The sequence below is a fragment of the Callorhinus ursinus genome, unplaced genomic scaffold (assembly GCF_003265705.2).
Source record: "Callorhinus ursinus isolate GAN/ISIS: 27379988/994484 unplaced genomic scaffold, GSC_fseal_2.0 scaffold3, whole genome shotgun sequence".
Classification (NCBI taxonomy): domain Eukaryota; kingdom Metazoa; phylum Chordata; class Mammalia; order Carnivora; family Otariidae; genus Callorhinus; species Callorhinus ursinus.
The window spans coordinates 57523029-57544651 of record NW_027397065.1 but is presented as its reverse complement, the minus strand read 5'-3'; the positions used below and the strand labels follow the sequence as shown (position 1 = coordinate 57544651).

Genomic DNA, 21623 nt, shown 5'->3' with positions numbered 1-21623 from the left:
TGGGTATAAAAATAAACAGATAGGTAGATAGGTAGGTGATAGATTAATGCTAATAAAGCATTCTAATCTCATTCAAATAAGTGGATGCAAATTGATCCTGTCGTATTGGGGAGGAAGTATTATACCTAATTGCATATACAGTACTTACCCAAATCTTTTTCCATCCAGCCTGAAAGAGTTTTACATTGCTCAAAACTGCCTTAAAACAGCCTTTAACATACTTAAAACTGAAGACCATTTCTCTTGTGATAAATTTAAGATGCTCGATATATTTTTTTTCTTTTATCACTGACATAAGGGTGATGCCATATACCCAAAAATTAAGGTCTTCTTTATCTGGAATACTCAGAATCAAAAGCTTGAATCATGTGACTGTCTACTGTGGCTATGGCTACAGTGAAGTTCTAGATCTGGATTTATTAATTAACGGATCGCTTATCAGATACTACTCAGCAATAGGCAACATGAGAAGTGAAGAAGACAAGGGAATATTCATTTTTAGAAAACCCTTCTCAACAGTTTCTGCTTGAATTTTTGCTGTTTTTCAGTAACATCATAATTGCAAATGCATTATTTTTTTTCCCTTGTAATGACAAAAAATTCTCGTGGATCATATTGAATTAACTTGTCTGTCTTATCTTTTTCTTTTATTTATGAATTTCATCTAGCCCATTTCTTTCAGTCATAGCTGTCTGATAATTTATCATATCACTTAAACAAATTATTAAACCAGTTAGATTCATGTTAAAAAAATCCAAATTAATGGCACCAGTCTGATAAGTCCAGAATGAACCACAAATGTAGACAAATTCCCTCTCTCCCATGTTCCCTATGTGCCTTTAACCATAATTGATTTTTCCCCTTTTGCAACTGGAAGAGAAAGGAAGAATTCTGTTAGGGTCTGAGTCTGAAGGAAGAGACTGATTTCTACAGTGGTAAAGCATAGGATCTGAGTCTGAAGGAAGAGAGTGATTTATACGGTGGTAAAGCATATATTCCTGGTGTCACCCTAGGAACTGTTTGATTAATTTGAGAACTTGCAAACTGATGGCCTGCTGGCTCGAAATCAGGCTTGCTGGTGTTTATTCCCCACCCCCACCTTTGGAACACATACTATTTTTTTAAAAAAAATAATAATTATGTAAAATGATATATAAGTATATATAATTAAATATTATAATGTTTCTACGTCTACAAAATTATGGCATTTCCTCTTAAAATCTGAATATCTAGCTTTCCTTGATTACTCTGGGTATCATTGGGCATACATTTCCACATGAAAAGTACCAGCTGAAATTGAAAAGAGGCTGTGTCTCTTACAGGCAGCAAACTCTTTGACCTCAGCCACAGCAACTTCTTCTTAGAAATATCGCCAAAGGCAAGGGAAGCAAGGGCAAAATTGAACTATCGGGATTTCATCAAGATGAAAAGCTTTTGCACGGCAAAAGACAGTCAACAAAACCAAAAGACAACGAACAGAATGGGAGAAGATGTTTGCAAATGACATATCAGATAAAGGGCTAGTATCCAAAATCTATAAAGAACTTCTCAAACTCAACACCCAAAGAACAAATAATCCAATCAAGAAATGGGCAGAAGACATGAACAGACATTTTTCCAAAGAAGACACCCAAATGGCCAATAGACACATGAAAAAGTGCTCAACACATCCCTCGGCATCAGGGAAATCCAAATCAAAACCTCAATGAGATCCACCTCACACTCAGAATGGCTAAAATGAACAAGTCAGGAAATGACAGATGTTGGCGGGGATGTGGAGAAAGGAGAACCCTCCTACACTGTTGGTGGGAATGCAAGCTGGTGCAACCACTCTGGAAAACAGTATGGAGGTTCCTCAAAAAGTTGAAAATAGAGCTACCATACAATCCAGCAATTACACTACTGGGTATTTACCCCAAAGATACAAATGTAGGGATCCGAAAGGGTACGTGCACCCCAATGTTTATAGCAGCAATGTCCACAATAGCCAAACTGTGGAGAGAGCCAAGATGTCCATCGACAGATAAATGGATAAAGAAGATGTGGTATATATACACACTGGAATATTTTTTTTTAATTTTTTTATTGTTATGTTAATCACCATATATTACATAATTTGTTTTGGTGTAGTGTTCCATGATTCATTGTTTGTTCAATAACACCCAGTGCTCCATGCAGAATGTGCCCTCTTTAATACCCATCACCAGGCTAACCCATCCCCCTACCCTCCTCCCCTCTAGAAACCTCAGTTTGTTTTTCAGAGTCCATCATCTCTCCTGGTTCGTCTCCCCCTCTGACTTACTCCCCTTCATTCTTCCTCTCCTGCTATCTTCTTCTTTTTCTTTTTTCTTAAAATATGTTGCGTTATTTGTTTCAACACAATGGAATATTATGCAGCCATCAAAAGGAATGAGATCTTGCCATTTGCAATGATGTGGATGGAACTGGAGGGTGCTATGCTGAGTGAAATAAGTCAATCAGAGAAAGACATGTATCATATGACCTCACTGATATGAGGAATTCTTAATCTCAGGAAACAAACTGAGGGTTGCTAGAGTGGGGGTGGGGTGGGAGGAATGGGGTGGCTGGGTGATAGTCATTGGGGAGGGTATGTGCTATGGTGAGCGCTGTGAATTGTGCAAGACTGTTGAATCACAGATCTGTACCTCTGAAACAAATAATGCAATATATGTTAGGAAAAAAAAAAGAAGATAGCAGGAGGGGAAGAATGAAGGGGGTAAATCGGAGGGGGAGATGAACCATGAGAGACAATGGACTCTGAAAAACAAACTGAGGGTTCTAGAGGGGAGGGGGGGATGGGTGAGCCTGGTGATGGGTATTAAAGAGGTCACATTCTGCGTGCAGCACTGGGTGTTATGCACAATGAATCATGGAACACTACATCAAAAACTAATGATGTAATGTATGGTGATTAACATAACAATAAAAAAATTTAAAGAGAAAAAAATAGAAAAGAGGCTGTGTCTCTTAGATAGAATAAGTCATATCTAGTTCACCAGAAGCAAGAGGCTGTTCTTTGTCTTATATTTGGTTGAATTCATACATCGATATCACTAGATTGGCTCCTGTATACAGGCCTGTAAGTTTTCTATCCATTTTGAAGTCAGTTTGGTCAGGTCAGACAATGTTTGAGTAATGCCTTTAATGTAGTGGACTACATTTTCTTATTTATGTATTTTTCCCAAGCTAGTTAACTTGATAGCCTCAGGCTGTCATGTGTTTAGTAAAGAATTTTTTATGTACAGTAAAATTTATAGATGAAATAGTATTTTTAGAGAACAAAATTTCCTCACTGCTCTTGTTGATTAGTTAACCTTTAAAAGTAGCTGGGATTTTCAAAAGTTGGCAAAAATATTTTTCTTTCTTGTCATGTTTAATGGAATATTATAAACTATATTAAATTACTATTTAATAATTGAGATTTTAGGGATTACCATTGTACATTCAACTGTAGTAAGCTACAAAGAGGCATAGACTAGAGTACTGGATTGGGCTGAACTCTCATTAATCCATAGTCAAGAATAATTTTTTAGAACAAATTTCAGATATTTTTCCCATTTCTCTTCCCATTGAATTCTTCTGCACCAAACTATTGGGAAATAAGTGAAAACAATGAGCTATTTAAAGGCTTTGAGTAGTTGTGTTTTATTAATATTAGTGAGATGTGCAATAGGTGTTTGGTTGAGTGGTTGTTTATTTCATATAGATTTAACACCTTCCTCCAAGGTTTGCTCCGGATTCTCTAATGAAATGTAATTTCACAAATGATAGATTCATAGAGAGAATGAGTTAACTTATGATCTGTTATCTCTTTTTTAAAAGATTTATTTATTTATTTTAGAGAGAGAGAGAGGGTGTGTGAGCAGGCGAAGGGACAGAGAGGGAGAGAGAGAGAATCTCAAGCAGACTCCCTGCTGAGCGTGGAGCCCTATGCAGGTCTCAATCTCACGATCCTGAGATCATGACCTGAGCCGAAATCAAGAGTTGGATGCTTAGTGGACAGAATCATCCAGGTGCCCTGATGTTATCTGTTATCTCTTTTATCTTTAAATAGAAAGATACATGTTTTTTAAAAGCTATATGTTCAATTTTCCATAATTTGGCTGCAATGAGAATAATCAGCAATGAAACAAACAGTAAGTACATCACAATTATATTAGGGATGCCATTATTTTTGGTGAAGTCAATTGTGAAATGTACAACTTCTGACTTTCTGCAAGTTAAATAATAAGTCAATCTTTTTCTCTGTGATCCAAATGGAAACTGGCTAATCTAGAAGGATATTTTTGTTATAATTTAAAATATTTTATTACTACTGATAAAGAAAAACAGAATAAATATTTATAAGACAAGACGTTAATAGTCTGTGGAACGCCAGCCATATTATTTTTAAGTTTCTCAATCATGGTGTATTTATTAGTGATCTGTCATATGAGTGATGTAAATTTCTAAACTAAATTCAGCTACACAATAAGAGATGTATTACAAAGAAAAACATTTGAAAGGAAAAGAGCCTCTGTTTCTTGTTTACATAATTGAAAAGATTAAGTGTAAAAATAATAAAATCTTTTTTATTCAGTTGGGCATAATTCCTTTCTCTCTGTAACACTCTTGGTAGATTTTTACAATACGTAGGTGTGCTTAATGCTTTCTTAATACCTAAGGACTCTGTTTAATAATCAAGTGAATTATTTGAGAAAAGTGGTTATTTAAAAATAAAGTTAATTATTGATGTGTCACAATGTCCTTAATTTATCTTACATACAAATGAATTTATAAATGGATCTAAATTAGTTTGAAAAGCACCATTTCAAGAATAAAAGTACGTAACCAGTGAGGACTTACATTTCAAAGAGATAATTAGTATCTTCCGGTCAGAAAGAAAATTGCCTATAGAATTAACAGATCTTAGAATTTGATGCTCACAATTAAATTAATTTTTTTCTTACAAAACATGGTTAGAATTTTCTGTTTCATTAACATGGGCAGAATCTCAATTATTGACATATATTGAAACTAGAGTCCTCGGAACCCTATGTATCTTTCACATCCTTGGTTGAGCCAAGTTTGATTCTCGTACTTGTCCTTTTCCTTTTCTCTTCTTCTCATCCTATTATAAGCCTTTGTCTTGAAAAATTCATTTTATTAGCCTCAGTTTATCTTTCTATATAATAAGATCTTCTTGAATATGAACCTAATACCCAACATATTAGCCATTTCTTTTTTGCTTTGCATTAGCCACATCTTTGATGGCTTCAACCAAGTTATTATCGATATGTCAAAAAGACCTCAGATCACACTAATATGCTGAAAAACCATCATATCCTAAAGATATCCACGGAACATCTTCTATGTTGATATCAACCAATGTGCATTTTGGGATGTGGGAACAGAAAACAATCAGTTATTAACCCACTCAGTTCTATTTTCTGTTAGTCCAAATGTTTCATAATAAAATATCGTTAAGAACCTTGCAGAAAGTCTTGTATGAAGTGCATGTACAATCTAATGGTCATCTCAAAAAGGAAATAGTGGACTGGTATATGTACTTAGCAAGGCTTTCAACAAATGTTCAACAAGTCTTTTTACTTTTTCCCCATGATATCTTCTATATAAAGATTTTATTTATTTATTTAAGAGAGAGAGAGAGAGAGCACATGATCAGGGGGAAGAGGCAGAGAGAGAGGGGGAGGGAGAAGCAGACTCCCCACCAGCAGGGAGCCCCCTGTGGGGCTCAACCCCAGGACCCTGGGATCATGACCTGTGCCGAAGGCAGCCGCTTAACCGACTGAGCCACCAAATCACCCCCATGATATCTTCCATATAACAGAAGAAGAAAAGATAAAAGAGCTGAACAGTTATGACCTGCTTTCATTAAACCAGTGGTTGCTCTGACAAGAACACTGCCTTTTCTTAATGCCCACAAATAATTTCTTTTATAACTTGGTGCAAAGGCTTGCTTGGAATTAACATCAAACATATCAGGTTGCAATTTGCAGCATCTTTCTTCATTTTCTCATTGTAAATTCAAACATTATTTACATATAGCATGGACAACCAGTTCTTCCCCCATTTTCATGGCTTATGAAAGACCCTGTACAATCAGTCTACCACATCTGCTCCGAGATATTACCATTTTAAGGTGCAATGCGCATGGGCCAGGGGATGGAACTCATTTAGAGTACCAAAGTATTGACTCTGAGTTCAATTTCCCTAGAGTTTATCCAGTCTATTCAATTTAAAATATTCTGCCTTTACAGAAGACATTATTAAACAAGACTGAAAATACTCCACAAGTAGTCTGTCATTCATTATCATGCTATGAATCCCAAGTGAAGGGTTTATCCACTCCCTGGTCTTTTTCCCAACTATTACTAAATGTCATTAATATTTCTTTCATTCTAAATGTTATACACAGCTACTCTAATGGATTCAAACCATTTATCTAGTATTCTGTAGGAGGTAGGAAAATAAAAGCAAAGTTACATTTAAATTCTTTTGATTTCTTCAGCCAGGCTTATGCATTATAAACTTTTTCTTTCCATGCCTTTTAATATTTCTAGGTATATGGTATATCTGCTTCCACTTCAAGCTAGATCAACTCAACTTTTAAATGGGAGAATTATGCACAAATTTATAGGCAAGAAAAATCAATTCTAGCTTATACATAACTATCACTCTCAATAATATTTTATGTGTACTAAGCTCAGAAATATAATAAGAACTGTTCTATATGTTTGGCATGTATAAGCTCTTCCATTTACCTCAAAACTTTTTATAATTATCTCCACATTACAGATGAAGAAACTAAGGCACAAATAGGTTAAGTCACTTATGCAAGGTCACAGAGCTAGTAAGTGTGAAACAGATGAATCTAAGCAATCTGGTTTCAGACCTTGACCATGCTTAACACTTTACAATACTGTTTCTCATGTTTAGTTTAAGATTACTTGCACACTTCCTTTCAGATTCTTAACACTTAACCCTAACAAACAAATTCAACTTTGGCTTAAGTGGACTTTCATTATTTCTTCTATACTTTAGGAAATAATTTTGTGAATTAGGCAAGTCAAGATTTCACCAGTATTCGGGTTTAGGGAGAGTAAGTATTCAAATCTCCATCACTGATAATACTTTCCCAGTGCTATGATGTGCCATGAATCCTCCCACATTTAATTAGTTTAGCACCTTTTAATGTGTCCTTCTATAATATCACTTTATTAATGTTTTCTTTATACTCTTCATTTTAATCTTCTCCAACATGCTAGACTTGTAATAGCTATGCACTTATTTGACATATCATCTTCTCCAATTAGGTCAAGTTCTTTCAAAAAGCCATATTTCAACCATAAATTTTAGCCCACCAAATTTTATGATTTACTTTAGACTTTATGTCATTCTGCCCATATCTATGCCTTAGAATATTGAAAATCCAAAGCTATATGTTTTACTATGGTTATCCAACTCAAGCCCTTCCTTAAGGTAGGTTTTGGTAAGGTCTATATTATGAAAACAATAAAAGAGAAGAGGATTTCTATTTTACAGAATGGCCTGGACATATGGTTTCTTCAAAGTTTTTAAGAAGTCTTCATTCTTGCATTAATGAGAAATAAGGGACAGTATGACTGCTGTCCTAGATCTACTTCTGTCACTAACATTCTATTTGACCTTGACCAGATATTTTGAATGTCTCTTTCTTTATTCATAATATGTTCATGACATTGGTTGTTGTATGTAAAAGTACCTTTAAAAGGTAGAGAAGTATTGTAAAATTGACACTGTAACTAATCCATTCTTCACTCATGACCAAATAAAGACAATTTGCTGAGCACGGTTGTGAATGGACGTCACAAAAGAATGCATGAAGAACTGACTGATGATAATACCTGATTACGTATACTAAACATTAGATACATGGTAGAAGTTACAACTGTTACAGAAGTTATAATAGGTTATTATGAAAAAAATTTGGCAGAAATACACCCATAAACATATTGCTTACTTACTAGATGATAAATAAAAGATCTTAATAAGAATATAACTTAACATTGGGGAGCCTGGGTGGCTCAGTCGGTTAAGTGTTTGCTTTTAGCTCAGGTCATGATCCCAGGGTCCTGAGATGGAGCCCAGTGTGTCTCCCTGCTCAGCGGGGAGTCTGCTTCTCCTTCCTCCTCTGCTCGCCCCCCCCACCACTCTCTCTCTCCCTCTCTGTATCTCAAATAAATAAATAAAATCTTTAAAAAAAGAATATAACTCAGCAAAAAACCCCAGAATTAAGATAGTAAACAATAGCTGGTAATGATAAAGGGTATATGCACACACACCACCCCCCCACACACACTGGAAGAAACAGCAGTTTCAAAGACACCTGGTGACAATGTCAAATGGCCTGAATGCTGGAAACATAGCCAGAAGAAAAGGCAATTTGCCTTTTATTGTATTAGCTATTTGGCTCCTCTCTCCTCTTTCTATTTTTTTTCAACTTCTGTAAAATAATGTGTTTATCCTCCTTTTTGTTTCTCTTTCAACTTTTGTGGTCATTTAATTCCCACAGAATATTAAATCACTCTGACAATTAGTCTGTTCCCACAATGCATTGGGATACAAACTAAATGATAAAGAAATACATTAGAAGACATTAAACATGTTACTCTCATGAATTTTCATATGTAAACAGCATTCAGATCTATCATGTATAAGATTTCCATGTTTATATTTTTCTTTATATAAAAAACTATATATTTGAATCTCTTTTTTGTACTTCCCTAAGACCTAGTTTTCAAAAGTTCTAATCTTCTGATAAAATGATAAATTATAGATAAATAATAACACTGATGACTGAAAAAGAAAGTTACCGTCAGAAGAAAGTTACCCTCAGAAGAATGACCTCCATAAATGTTGTAGATTATTACCAACTTTAATTTAATTTGCCTAATATTTAGTGAGTCAAACCTTTTTTTTCTTTTTCCTTAAGAATTGATAACCAAGTTGAGAGCAGAATTACAAAAGTGCTAGATAGAATGTAGAATCATTTAATGGAGCATTAGTGCTTTAATTTTAGTTTGGGGGAAGTGGGAAACTAGTAATGGGTACCACAAAAATACCATGAAATGGTATTTTTCCCAATCATCTTAAAGTTTCATTTAACTAATTATTAAAAATTTGAATCAATGGCTGACCCTAGAACAAATGCAAGAATTTTTAAAAAATTATCTAAAGGACAAAAAACAGAGTCTGTGGCAAATTGAGATGGTCTAACTGAATTATGTCCTCATTTTAATACAATTGAAATTAAAGATTTTTCTAATGGAAGTCCTTTCCTAACTCGCAGGAATTAGGATCTCAGATTATCATATTGATCACAACGGTGAAGCCTAACAGATGCTCTGTATATATACATCAGTTACTTTGGTGGACATTATAGGTAAACATTTTAATTCATATTTATTTCTATCCTAAGAATATATTTAGAGAAAAATTTTTGTTAAATTTATGATATGCCCTAGAACAATGCTAATGGAATATAGAGAATATATTATGGTTCGTTATTATATATCTTTTTATGACTTACCAAAACAAGATGGCAAATTCTTAAAGTCTCCTAATTTTTCATTATTATCAAGCTTATACAATTAGAATAAGTGTTTACAGTCCACAGATGGAGGGACTCATATCTCTCTGCATGGGGTATGAGATAGCAGTTTGTACAACAGAATCAGGGGGTTAATTAACTCTTGTTTCTGTGGAGCCATGTTTCTGAGGCACCTGGCTACTAATATCAGAAGAGTATTTAAATGTTGGTCACATTGGACCCATTGCTATAGCCTCAAAGCATAGAGAAGGCCAGCCAATGATTCTAGTACATATTTTTAAGCTCTTATCTGATAACTTGCCTACATTCGTTGGCATGTTGTAAGAATATATGTAAAATGACTGAAATAAAGATTCACAAGCCAAGTTCAATTTTTTTCATAGAATTACTCATTCCCAGAATATATTACATCTTTTAAACACAACAAAATACTTCTCAAAAACAAAGAGGTATATAATGGGACTGTGAAAATGTTCATGCTAAGATATAGAAAATGTTCTTGTTATTCTTTTTTTACACCCGTCACTTATCACGTGGCTTTCTTCATGTCACCTCTTATTCTGCAACATATTCTGGGGTAGCATATTTAGGTCAGTGGTAGTGGGAGGAGGGAAAAAAAAGACGAAATGGGATGCAAAAAAAGAAAACTGTAGAAAGCCCTCCACTCTGGGAAGTGACTATATATCTTGTCCAGAACATTATCTGAATATAGGTGATATAACCTAGATAGTTCAGGTCTATGCAAGTCTCTATATTCTGTAAAAGAGAGAGATAAAACCTTGATCTCTTTGGAAAGAGGGGACATTCATATGAATTGCCTCATGTCCATATATCTGTACATGAACTAATACAGGAGAAATAATTAATCTGCTATTCCACTGATTCCCAGGTTGAAAATAATGTTACCATTTTATTCCAACCTCCATCAATTTGAAACAATAATTTCTCATGTGAAATCTAAATAAGTGAGAAATTCAGAGTAAGTGGGAAGATATAATTTCATTACCAGATTCTTTTGGATTTATGGCAGTAGTAAAAGGAGAAAACTTAAGCAACATATGCATACAAAATACAATGAGTTTTTCAAATATTTCTATATTCCAAGTTCTTCTAGTGACTCAACCAATATATAGTTGCTCTCTGTTAACATGAATTAAAAACTGATAATGGCTGAAGTTCTTTGGGATCCATGAACTAGAATACCATGGTAAGTTCGGCATGGACTCAAAGGCAAATATGGATTTTATAACCAGCTCCCACACCGTCTGCTTCTGACTTCATGTAAACCAGGTAATAATTCTCTGAGTCAGATTTTTCATCTGTAAAATGGGAATGAATGTGTTTTCATTTCATTCAGAATAGATGAAATAATGGGATACATGTACTTTTGTTCTATATTCATGAAAGTTTTCATAACACTCATATTTGGAGAAAATATTGGACTGCAAGGTATTTTGTATCTTTCCCCAATTTTAATAGGTATCTCTTGTTAGATAAGGTAATTTAATGAATGGTGCTTCTAACCATTCCTTGCTGAAAATTTAAGAGAAAGGCTATATAAGAAAAAAAACAACCATGTTTGCAACTTAGGGACTGGTCTTACTGATAGAGCAACTTAACATAGCCATAGACAATATATAAGTAATATCCTTTATCCTCTCTATTATGGAACCGTAATTCATTTTAAAGATTTTCTGAAATGCACATGTCATTTGAAAACAAAATACCAGATTAGGATTTATTTCCATATGTTCATTCCCATAAAAGAATACATGTCTGATAAGGAACAAGACACTATGTGAACTGTTTCATTTTTGCGATTAGGTTGTGTTTCTATCCAATAGACAGCAGTCACCAGGCTGGCCCTCCTAATAGGAAGAAACAGGATGGCAAAGGAGAATCACAACACTCAGCAGGCTACTGACCTACTTTGTTATTATAACTTATAGGAGCTATGAATGCATTTTTTTTTTCCCCTGTAAAGCTACATGGTGACTTGTCAGCAAATTAGTTACTTTTGTTAGAACTTTTAAAAAATTCTGTTAAAGCAATATATTCTATTTTTAAAAAGTCAGTAATATAATAATACCATTTGTAATTTATAGAATTTCAAATCTAAAATACATTGCTAGACCTCAAGAGAGGAGAGATATATTTTTAATTCTTAATTATATTATCTTGGTTATATTGTTTCAATCATTACTTAACTAGTTAATTGGGCTTTGTAAAACAAAAAGTGAACCTATTTTAATTTTGTCTTCATACATTTGCTAGAATATCAATAGAGAATAATTTAATCATCTAGGTTTCAATGTTCTACTTGTATATGGGGACAGGCATATAAACAATATAAATCCTTTCTTTTCCTAAACAATTTGCTTGAAATAGGAGATATTAATCAACAACTCTTTCTACCCAAGCCCCGCCCAGCACATATTTATTTTGATCATTATAGTTTTGAGCTAGATGTGGCTCAAATTATTTTGATTATGCTATTGCTGAAACAAATACAACTACAAAACTAGATATAAATTTCTTATCCTTTTAATTCCTGTAAAGTTAAAACAATTTCACAAATCAAACACTAACAAAACAATAAATAATATAAATGTATTGTGATGGATAATGTTGTTTTGGTAAAACCAATAGTTGCAACAATGTAAATTTAGTGCCTTTATGGCACTAATTTTTATAGATTACGTAGTTTAACACACTACTATACAATTGTGTGCTATGTAATGAGTAACTTGGTTTTGCAACCCATCTCTCCATTTTGACTGGTGAAAATTCTGTACAGCATTTAATATGATGTCACTTAGCCCTCATTTGATATAAATGGATCACTAATTATTAAGCCAATAAGTGAGAATTATTTTATATGGCACAATGCACTTCAACTATAAAAGCAAATCCAGACTCCATATTTAGGGAATATAGATGATTGTAGATTCATAATATGTTTACTGTGAAACCTTTCAAACTATCACCAACATATATTTATACATTTACAAGACTGCTGGGAGAAAACCTGTGCCTCCCTGAGGGTAAAGCTGCAGACTTCCATTAGAGAAACACTATTGTAGGGGCGCCTGGGTGGCTCAGTGCCCCGCATCTGGCTCTCTGCTCAGCAGGAACCTGTTTCTCTCTCTCCCTGCCGCTCCATCTGCTTGTACTCTCTCTCTCTCTGTCAAATAAATAAATAAAATCTTTTAAAAAAAATAAAGAAACACTACTATAGGAATGCACTATTTAGCTGCAAATCCTTCTTCTCTAAAATCATTCCCTAAATTATGTCATAATTAATATGTAAGTTCAGATGCATCATAATTTTTATTTCTTAGATTTTTTAAATGAGTATTTCATGTTATAACTTAAACCAAAACCATCACCTCTAATCACTTTCATAATGAACTATTACAATTCTAGGGTGATATACCTAGAAACAGGCACAAAATATGAGAATGACAAGATTTTCAGAACTAATTTTATTAGACATTATCTGACCAACCCAAGATTTTCATTCAGACAGAATTCTATAATTCAAATATCTCTTGAATAAAATATTCAATACAAAAGGTATTGAATATAGAGCAAGATTAATCCCTGTTTAAGTTGGATTTTGCAAGTCAATATCTACTTCTATGGAATGAATTGCAGATTAGAAACAGTTAAGAATAAGTATATTGAACAAATTACCAGTTACAGATATAGTCGTAGCATTACTCTGGATTTCTCATTATAGGACATATATGGATAACTAGCTAGCGATATATAGATAAAGATATAGATGTAAATGCAAATGTGTTTCAGAAAGATTTAAAATACATATAAAAAGATAAATATACACATATAAATGAAAATATGGTTAAGGAGGATTTAAAATAACACTTAGGGATATAAATCATTTAAGAATGCAAAATATGAAACAGAAGGAAGGTATAAGGAATTCACCCAACACCCTAATCTTTACCATCAATTATTTTGTATCAATGTCAAACATCATAGAATTGTCAAGCACATACCTAAGAATGACTGATACCATGTCCTGCATCTACCCTGATCTGGCTTCTCACTTTTTGCCTTCCCAATTTGAATTTGTTTTTCTACATCTACATCTCATATCCGTCTTGCTGCTTTTTAGTGTCAGAGCTCAAATGCTGATTTTTGAGTGTCTTTCTATTGTAAACGGTGTGCTGTGATGACAGGTTTTGTTTCTTGTCTTTACTGTTCTTAACTAATTTTTACAATCTGCGCAACACAAGATATTCTAATGTGGTTTAGAACAGAAATTACGGAGTCGGATAGCCAGGCATACTAATCTTGGTTCTATTAATCTACTAACCTCTGTGCTATTGAACAATTAGACTAACCTCTAAAAATTTCAGATTTCTGAACTGTAAAATGGGGGATAACAGTGCTCACCTCATTCTGTTGCTATGAGGACCAAATAAGAGCATGTTTCAAAGCACAAGGGCTTGTATATAGTAAGCAAGATATATACATGAAGGGTGCTTTTTTCTTATATTGGATTTTTACTTCTTTATAACTCCCTTATTGTGTAAATACACTTTGCTTTGTTTTGCTGTGATGGAAGGTTTTCTAGAATTCGATAGACCTAGGATAGAAAATGATACCTTCAAGGTCAAATGACACCATGGAGATTCTCTACTGATACAAAAATTGTCTTTTTTATGGTTATCACCTTTATATCACTAATACTCACAATATATTTCTGGTCTTCATAGCTGAACATAGACTTAACTGTTTCCTACCCTTGACATTAAAGTTACACAGGAAAGTAATGTTAAATAAATGTGAAAGGAAGTAAGAGCCAGTTTCATAAATAAACCTGCCCCTCAAAAAAGATGCAAGAAGAAAACCCTGCAAATTCAGGAAAGCTATTTTGTATAACATTGGGATAGAATAAAAGTTTGACTATGTTAGATTAAATACAAATACACAAAGTGAACACACGTAGACATACTTAAAAAGTGATCAAGATATTAAAATTTTTCTTCAGTAAATGTGCTTAGCACTGGATATATTAAGGAGTATATTCCCATATATTATAGTTACACAACTATATGCACTTCATGGATACCCCAAAATAGTCCCTTTACTTTTTAAATAAAGACAATTCGTATTTTTCTGAAAGATACCTAAAGGTAATTTAAAACAAAAATTATTTGGGAACTTAAATAGTGGTTGGTGCTGGTGATGAATCATCTTTCGGCAGTAGTGTTAGTGTTTTTATGCTACACACTCAGTTCATAGCTAGAATATAGAGCTGTGGCTTTTTCTTCCTCCCACCCCCGCCAAAATATCTTAATCATGTCTTCACAATTTTTCTTTCAGTGATAAGTAAAAAAGACAGATTTATAATTAAGAAGACTTCATAGATTCAAAAAGTGACCTGCACATTGCTTTGATTTTTAGGTACAGAAACACAAATACAATATTTCTCAAATGACTTTCAACAGAGTGGCTAGATTACAACAAACTACTGTATCAGGCACTGTTCTACGCACTACCATAGAGTACAGAACAAAACAGACAAATTCTTTGACTTAATGGAATGGACATTCTGTGTAGAGGACACAGAGAAATATAAATAACAAATGTGTGTGTGTGTGTGTGTGTGTGTGTGTTATTAAATTCTTCTCAGATAAAATATAAACCACTTGGGTGCTGTATTAGAGTGGTCACACACCGGCTTCAGTGAGGCAGCGACATTTAAGCAGATATGAATGAAATGAAGGAGAGATCCAGGTGAATATCAAGTCTCAAAGTAAGGAGTTAAAGGAATAAGAAGGCAGGGAGAGGGAGAGTGGGAAGGAGGGAGGAAAATAGGTAGGCAAGAAGAAAGAAAAGAAAGACCAGACTTCTTAACATGTAATGTAAACTCTTTTCTTAAAATATAAAGCCTGAGCTCTCGTTATTAGAAGAAAAAAACATATGTTCTTAAGATGTTCATATCATTTCTACAATAATAAGCCCAGAAGTTAATATGGAACATTTTGGGAAGAAAGAGGGCATTTGACTTATGCCAAAATTAAAATTTTGTGAGAGTCTCATAAAATTTATCTTCCATTGTTTACTATTGTTTCAATATCTTTGTGAGTATTGTACAATATAGATCAAAACACATGTTCTTTTTTAAAACTTATGTTCTTAAAATTAAATGTGGCTACGAATATACTTAATTATATATTTCAAACTTATATGTCACAAATTTTAAATATTTAAATATCTTTCAGGGTAAGGTGTACACCTGAAACTAATGTAACATTATGTGTCAACTATACTCACATTTAAAAAATTAAAAATTAAAAGTAAATAAAGTCTTTACCTTTTCCATGAAGCTTTCTTTGTCTTCCCTAGCAAAAAGTACTATCTGAAATACCATGTACATCAAATCTCATTGCATTTATACTGATGTACATGTCTCTGCATGTTTAAACACCACCTAGAATTACATGTCTTAAGCATAGTTAATGCCAAATCAAGTTGAAAGAAAGGAGTTACTCTAAGCAGTAGGCAGTTTTGGAAGAACATTGTACCATGAATATTGTACCATGATTGTAACATGATTATACGTACCTGTGAGTGTACATGTAGCTTTGAAATAAAATATGTCTTCAATACACACAGAGTAAGACACCTCAAAATAGATCCTTAACATATATGTCCCCAGAAACATTTTATGTAAATGAAATGTAGTTGTAGAAAAAACAACACAACATTTGATTTTACATCCATGAAAGCAAAATTAAGTTTTCTCTAAACATTTACAAAGAAGAAATTAGATCATTCGAACATAAACACTTAGAACTTTTTGGCAAAACATTGGTTATGCAGAGTGTAAAAGAATACGAATTACTTACAACCATTTCGTTCAGAGACACCCAGCAGTCTGGTGGGAAATCCTGCAGGAGTGGGACTAAGAACTGAAGACAGCCATCCCAGTGGCATAGCAGCAGCATCATGCCGATGAGGTTAAAAATTCTCACCACTGCACTGGCAAGGTCATATGTCATGTGGAAAATCTGTCGGCCAAAATATAAAATCAATTCTTATTAATGCTTATCATCATTTTCCTTTAAAGTCAAGAATACCCCCCGGGCGCCTGGGTGCCTCAGTTGGTTAAGCAACTGCCTTCGGCTCAGGTCATGATCCTGGGGTCTCAGGATCGAGTCCCGCATCGGGCTCCCTGCTCAGCAGGGAGTCTGCTTCTCCCTCTGACCCGCTTCCCTTTCATGCTCTCTATCTCTCATTCCCTCTCTCTCAAATAAATAAATAAAATCTTTAAAAAAAATAAAGTCAAGAATACTCCCAATGTCAGTAGACATTGACATTATGCAGTGTAACTACTGATTTCATAAAAATATGGGAAGAACTTGGGGCGCCTGGGTGGATCAGTCGTTAAGCATCTGCCTTCGGCTCAGGTCATGGCCCTGCTCCGTGGGAAGCCTGCCTCTCCCTCTCCCACTCCCCCTGCTTGTGTTACTGCTTTATGTCTCTCTCTGTCAAATAGACAAATAAAAAAATCTTCAAAAAAAGTATGGGAAGAACTTTTACAAATAGAAACAGAAATGACATTTCTTGATCTTTACATAGGCTGGCACTCTTTGAGTACTACCACCCACTGTGGGTTCTCCACAAACAACAGAGATAACATAACAGCATTAAATGTGGGTCCTGTTTTAAAGATCATTGGTTTTGCCGATAGTTTTCATTTACTGTCCTTCTGCACATTTCAGCAATGTTGCTCTAAAACAAGTTAACAGATTTGACCTTCTTCTCTGTTTCTCATCCCTTCTTAAATTAATAGATTTGTTGAAAAAAAAAGGTAAATAAGAAAAAAAATAGATTTGTTGAAGTACCAAAAAACAAACAAAACCCACAAAGACTGAAAAAAAAACCCCACAAAGACTGAAAATCATTAGCAAAAACAGATTAATTTCAAAATATAAAATAATATTGAGATTTAAGTACAGTGAATTTATAGCTATATGAGTGTAGGTACTCCTTTTATTGTGTATATTGAACATGAATAGTGGCCTTTGAGATAAAAAGTTCTCTGAATTTGGTTAAAAAACAATTGTGCCATACTTTTTAAAAATTAAAATTGTTATTTCCCTTTCCCGTGAAACTTTCTCATTTATATTTTCATGAAATCCAATATGACAGGGAAGATATTTCAGAAAGCACAGAAATTATGACAAATCAATATCTATCAGAATTTTGGAAGTATAAACTTACATATAGCTTGATATCTATGACTTTTCATCCATCCAGTTATTATAAGAAATAAAACCAGAACCTGAACCCTTTCTTTAGCAGCTTATATATTATATCACTCTCTACTACTAATATTTCTGCTTTTATTTTACCTATTCTAGAATAACAAAACCCACTTGGGAGCAGACCTACATTCTAGAATAAACTTTATTTCCTAATTGTTAAAAGGCTACTGAGTTAATAAAATTAATAAATATGCATAAATACACAAAGAAACAACACCTTGAAATATTTAGAATCACATTTGAATAATTTACCAAAGAATGGTCTATTCTTGAAGTAATGAGGACACCATGTACTGAGAAATTATCTGAGAAATGGAAAAGAAAACCCACAAATTTTATACTTTGATTTATTAAATATATCTTTGTAAGGAAATATCTATAATTCTTAAGAGGTACATACTAATGTATGTAGAGGCAAAATGACAGGACAGCTGAGGTTTTGCTTTTATAAAATCACCAAATCTGTTTTTAATTAAATATTTTTCACTTTGATACATTTCTATTAGGCATTAATTCTTTCTTTAAACCATATTCCTTTTTGACACAGTAGTGAGCAGTTCCCACTTTCTTTGTGGGAAAGTACACACTGTTCTGAATTCCTTTTAAAGGTAAGATTGGGATCCTAGATTTTAAAGGCAACAGATGATTTATTTTTATATTCAGACAGCTATACACAGAACAATTAATTTTTAAAAGAATTGAGAATTTTATTTTCCTCTAAGTAATTTTTTAAAAGATTTTATTTATTTTAGAGAGAGAGCAATCATGAACAGGGGGGATGAACAGAGGGAGAGGGAGAAGCAGGCTCCCCACCGAGCAGGGAGCCCAACACGGGGTTTGATCCCAGGACTCTGGCTGGGATCACTTTCGGAGCGGAAGGCAGATGCTGAATGGACTGAACTACCCAGGTCACCTGCCTCTAAATTATTTTTTAATTTTGTTTTGTATTTGGCAAACCTACAGAAAAGTCCTTTTGATGTTATTCCCTCTGATATTTCATGGTCACTAAATTTGTAAATAGAAATCATACCAAAAATGTCATCAATAATTTCTCATTAAATGTAATAAAATAAAATGTAATTTAAAAAGCTTTCTACTATTAAAGCAGGAAAATAAAATCAACATGGAGTTTAACATTTTTCTTTAGTACTAGAACCCTATAAATTTTTATCTAAGTATTTCCTGACAAAATGGTTCAATATGTCTTTTGTGTAAGTGTTGCATTGCTGTGAAATTGAGTAAAGTTGCAGAATACAAGCTTGTGGATCAAACAAGGAACTAATCACGTTTCAACCTGATTATCTGAAGTAAACAACATCTGAAACTCTCTGCCAAAGTCTATAAATTATAAGCATGTGGGCAACCATGCAATTATGAGACTTTAGAGCTGGGATGTTATAGAGAACTAGGTCTTGTTCTTAATACATGACTTTTATGGCTTTTCCACTTTCTTTGTCAGCAATTAGATTCTTTTTGTGGGATTTTAAGAGCTTATTTACAGTAACTGATTGCACATGCTGTAATTCAACAATTCTTTTAAGAAAATCCTATTATTTCTGAAATATTTTCCAAAGAAGCATAACCACCATTTTCATAAAGGAAGTTAATGGTGATATAAGGCCTTTCATAACATAGTAGAAATACATTTTTTATCTCCTTTTGCTTCCGTGTGGTTACTGAACTCCTACTGTAACAAGATAAGCTGTAGAATTAAACCTATTCTCTATCTCATTTCTATTTCCAACCTCATAGTATACAGTAGTAGCGCTAGATTTATGTACTAACTCTGCTACATAGACAATGCTCGGGAATAGTCTCCCTTTTTGGTCTTTAACATTCTGTGTTCAAAAGTAATTTTACTTTTTGGAGCTATCCCAAAATCCAGCTTTGGAAGAGGCATGAGCAAGTTACCTGCCCTGACACTGGTCAATACCAGAGGTTAATTTCAAATAGTCACATCAGTGTATCTCCATCTCAATTTATTTATCTGACCAAAGAACATTATAGTGTACGTAGTTTAACTTTTGATATATACCTGAATGTATGGAGTGCTTAGGCCCAAACTGATTGTCTCTTGAGCTCTTATTAATTAAGACATGCTGGTAGGTATAATCGTCTCATTGGTTGCTGAGACTATTGAAGGCTCTGTTAAAACCTTGTTCACAGAAGATGTAGAATAAGAAAATTATTCCCTTATGGAGCACATACATCTATAGATAGACAAATTAACCAAAGAAGGAAAAATCTGATCCAATTAATGCATAGCCACAACTTTTTATCGTCTAAGGGCAGCTTGTAGGATAAATCCAAGTATGACTTCACTCAACTTTCGGATCAAGCAGCTAATACCATTGATTAATATTTTTGAGTTTTTTTTCCCATCTACAAGATAGATATCCTTGAGTGATAAATTCCCATCTAAATCAATTATCTTAAAGCTACTCCACACAACCCCCCACACACAAAATGGCGCCATATATGACCCTCAATAAATTGTTAAATGAATGAGTGAAAATGTTGTAGGGATTTAATAATAATAGCCCAAGTACTTTTTATGATCTTAACAATATGAAGGTTTTGTTTTTATGTTTTAAACCAGGGAATTTAAAGAAGATAACTCTATCATTTTCTACCTTCCAAGTAATCTGACTTGACTTGAAACCTGATTTGACGGCTCGGAGTGTGGGTAGCAGAAAGACAGGTTGCTCTGACCCAATCTCAATATGCTGCTAAGTGGTACTTTTAAGAGTCAACTGAATAAAAAAAAAACAAAAAAACAAAAACACAGAATTAGGATAAGTTTCTAAAGCAGCTCTTTAATTTTATTTTTATCAAAAACCAGCCTACAAAATATGCCAGAGGAAGGCACTGGACTTTGCATTTGTCCAGCTCAGAACACTGTGTTTTTCATTTGACTTCAATGAAAAGAAAGCTCTGGTTTTTCTCTCTGAAATTCTCTCTGAATTCTTTTTATAATATTATAGTTCTAGAATTCTGCCCAGTTGGAGTTTAATGACTCCAGAGAGGATAGCTAACTAACTCTCCAAAACTGAAGAACGCTCTAAGATAATTTGATTCAGAATCCCCAATTCCACCCTATTATTTGCAAAATTGTTTACCATGATTTTTTTGTATATTCCACCCTGTTTTTGAAAGGTTAAATTCCAAAGTGTGCTGTATGGCAGGATCCATAAATTAGCTGAGTTCTTTCAAAACATGTCTATAGTCTTCCTTGATAAACTGGATTCAGAGCTTTTTCAATCTAATAGAATGATTATGATCAGCGGGCCTTAACTCTCTTTACCTATTTGGTGTACTATGTTTTACCTAACCACAAAAACTGTTGAAAGTAGTTTAAAACCTTTCATAGCATGCGTTGATCTGTCCCTAGTCTTTGGCTTCATGAACAGGGATCACTCAAAGTCTAGGTATCTTCTATGATCTCAATAGTGATTCAAGGCTTCAAATATAATTTAAAATTCTTATCAAAGTAACATTAAATGAATCAAATGGGTCAGAAAGAGTTCTTCTGACAAATGACATTCTTATTTTTAAGGTATAAAGCAAGGCTAGGTACCTTTGTTTCTCTTTTTTGTTTCTCTTTATAAACCTGCACCTGCATAAATTCAATTATCTTTTGTATGGACTGTCTATATGCCATGTTGACATAGAATATAAGAAAACAAACATTTACCAACTCAGTC

At 33.7% G+C, this 21623-nt stretch overlaps 1 protein-coding gene across 1 annotated transcript in view; it reads right to left on the bottom strand.

Moving 5' to 3' along the window:
• HCN1 (hyperpolarization activated cyclic nucleotide gated potassium channel 1) overlaps positions 1-21623 on the bottom strand; it is a 413758-nt gene that overhangs the window by 181234 nt on the left and 210901 nt on the right. The window contains exon 3 of the mRNA XM_025866650.2: positions 16498-16659. Coding sequence (XP_025722435.1) covers positions 16498-16659 — 162 coding nt within the window. The remainder of the gene's footprint in view (positions 1-16497; positions 16660-21623) is intronic.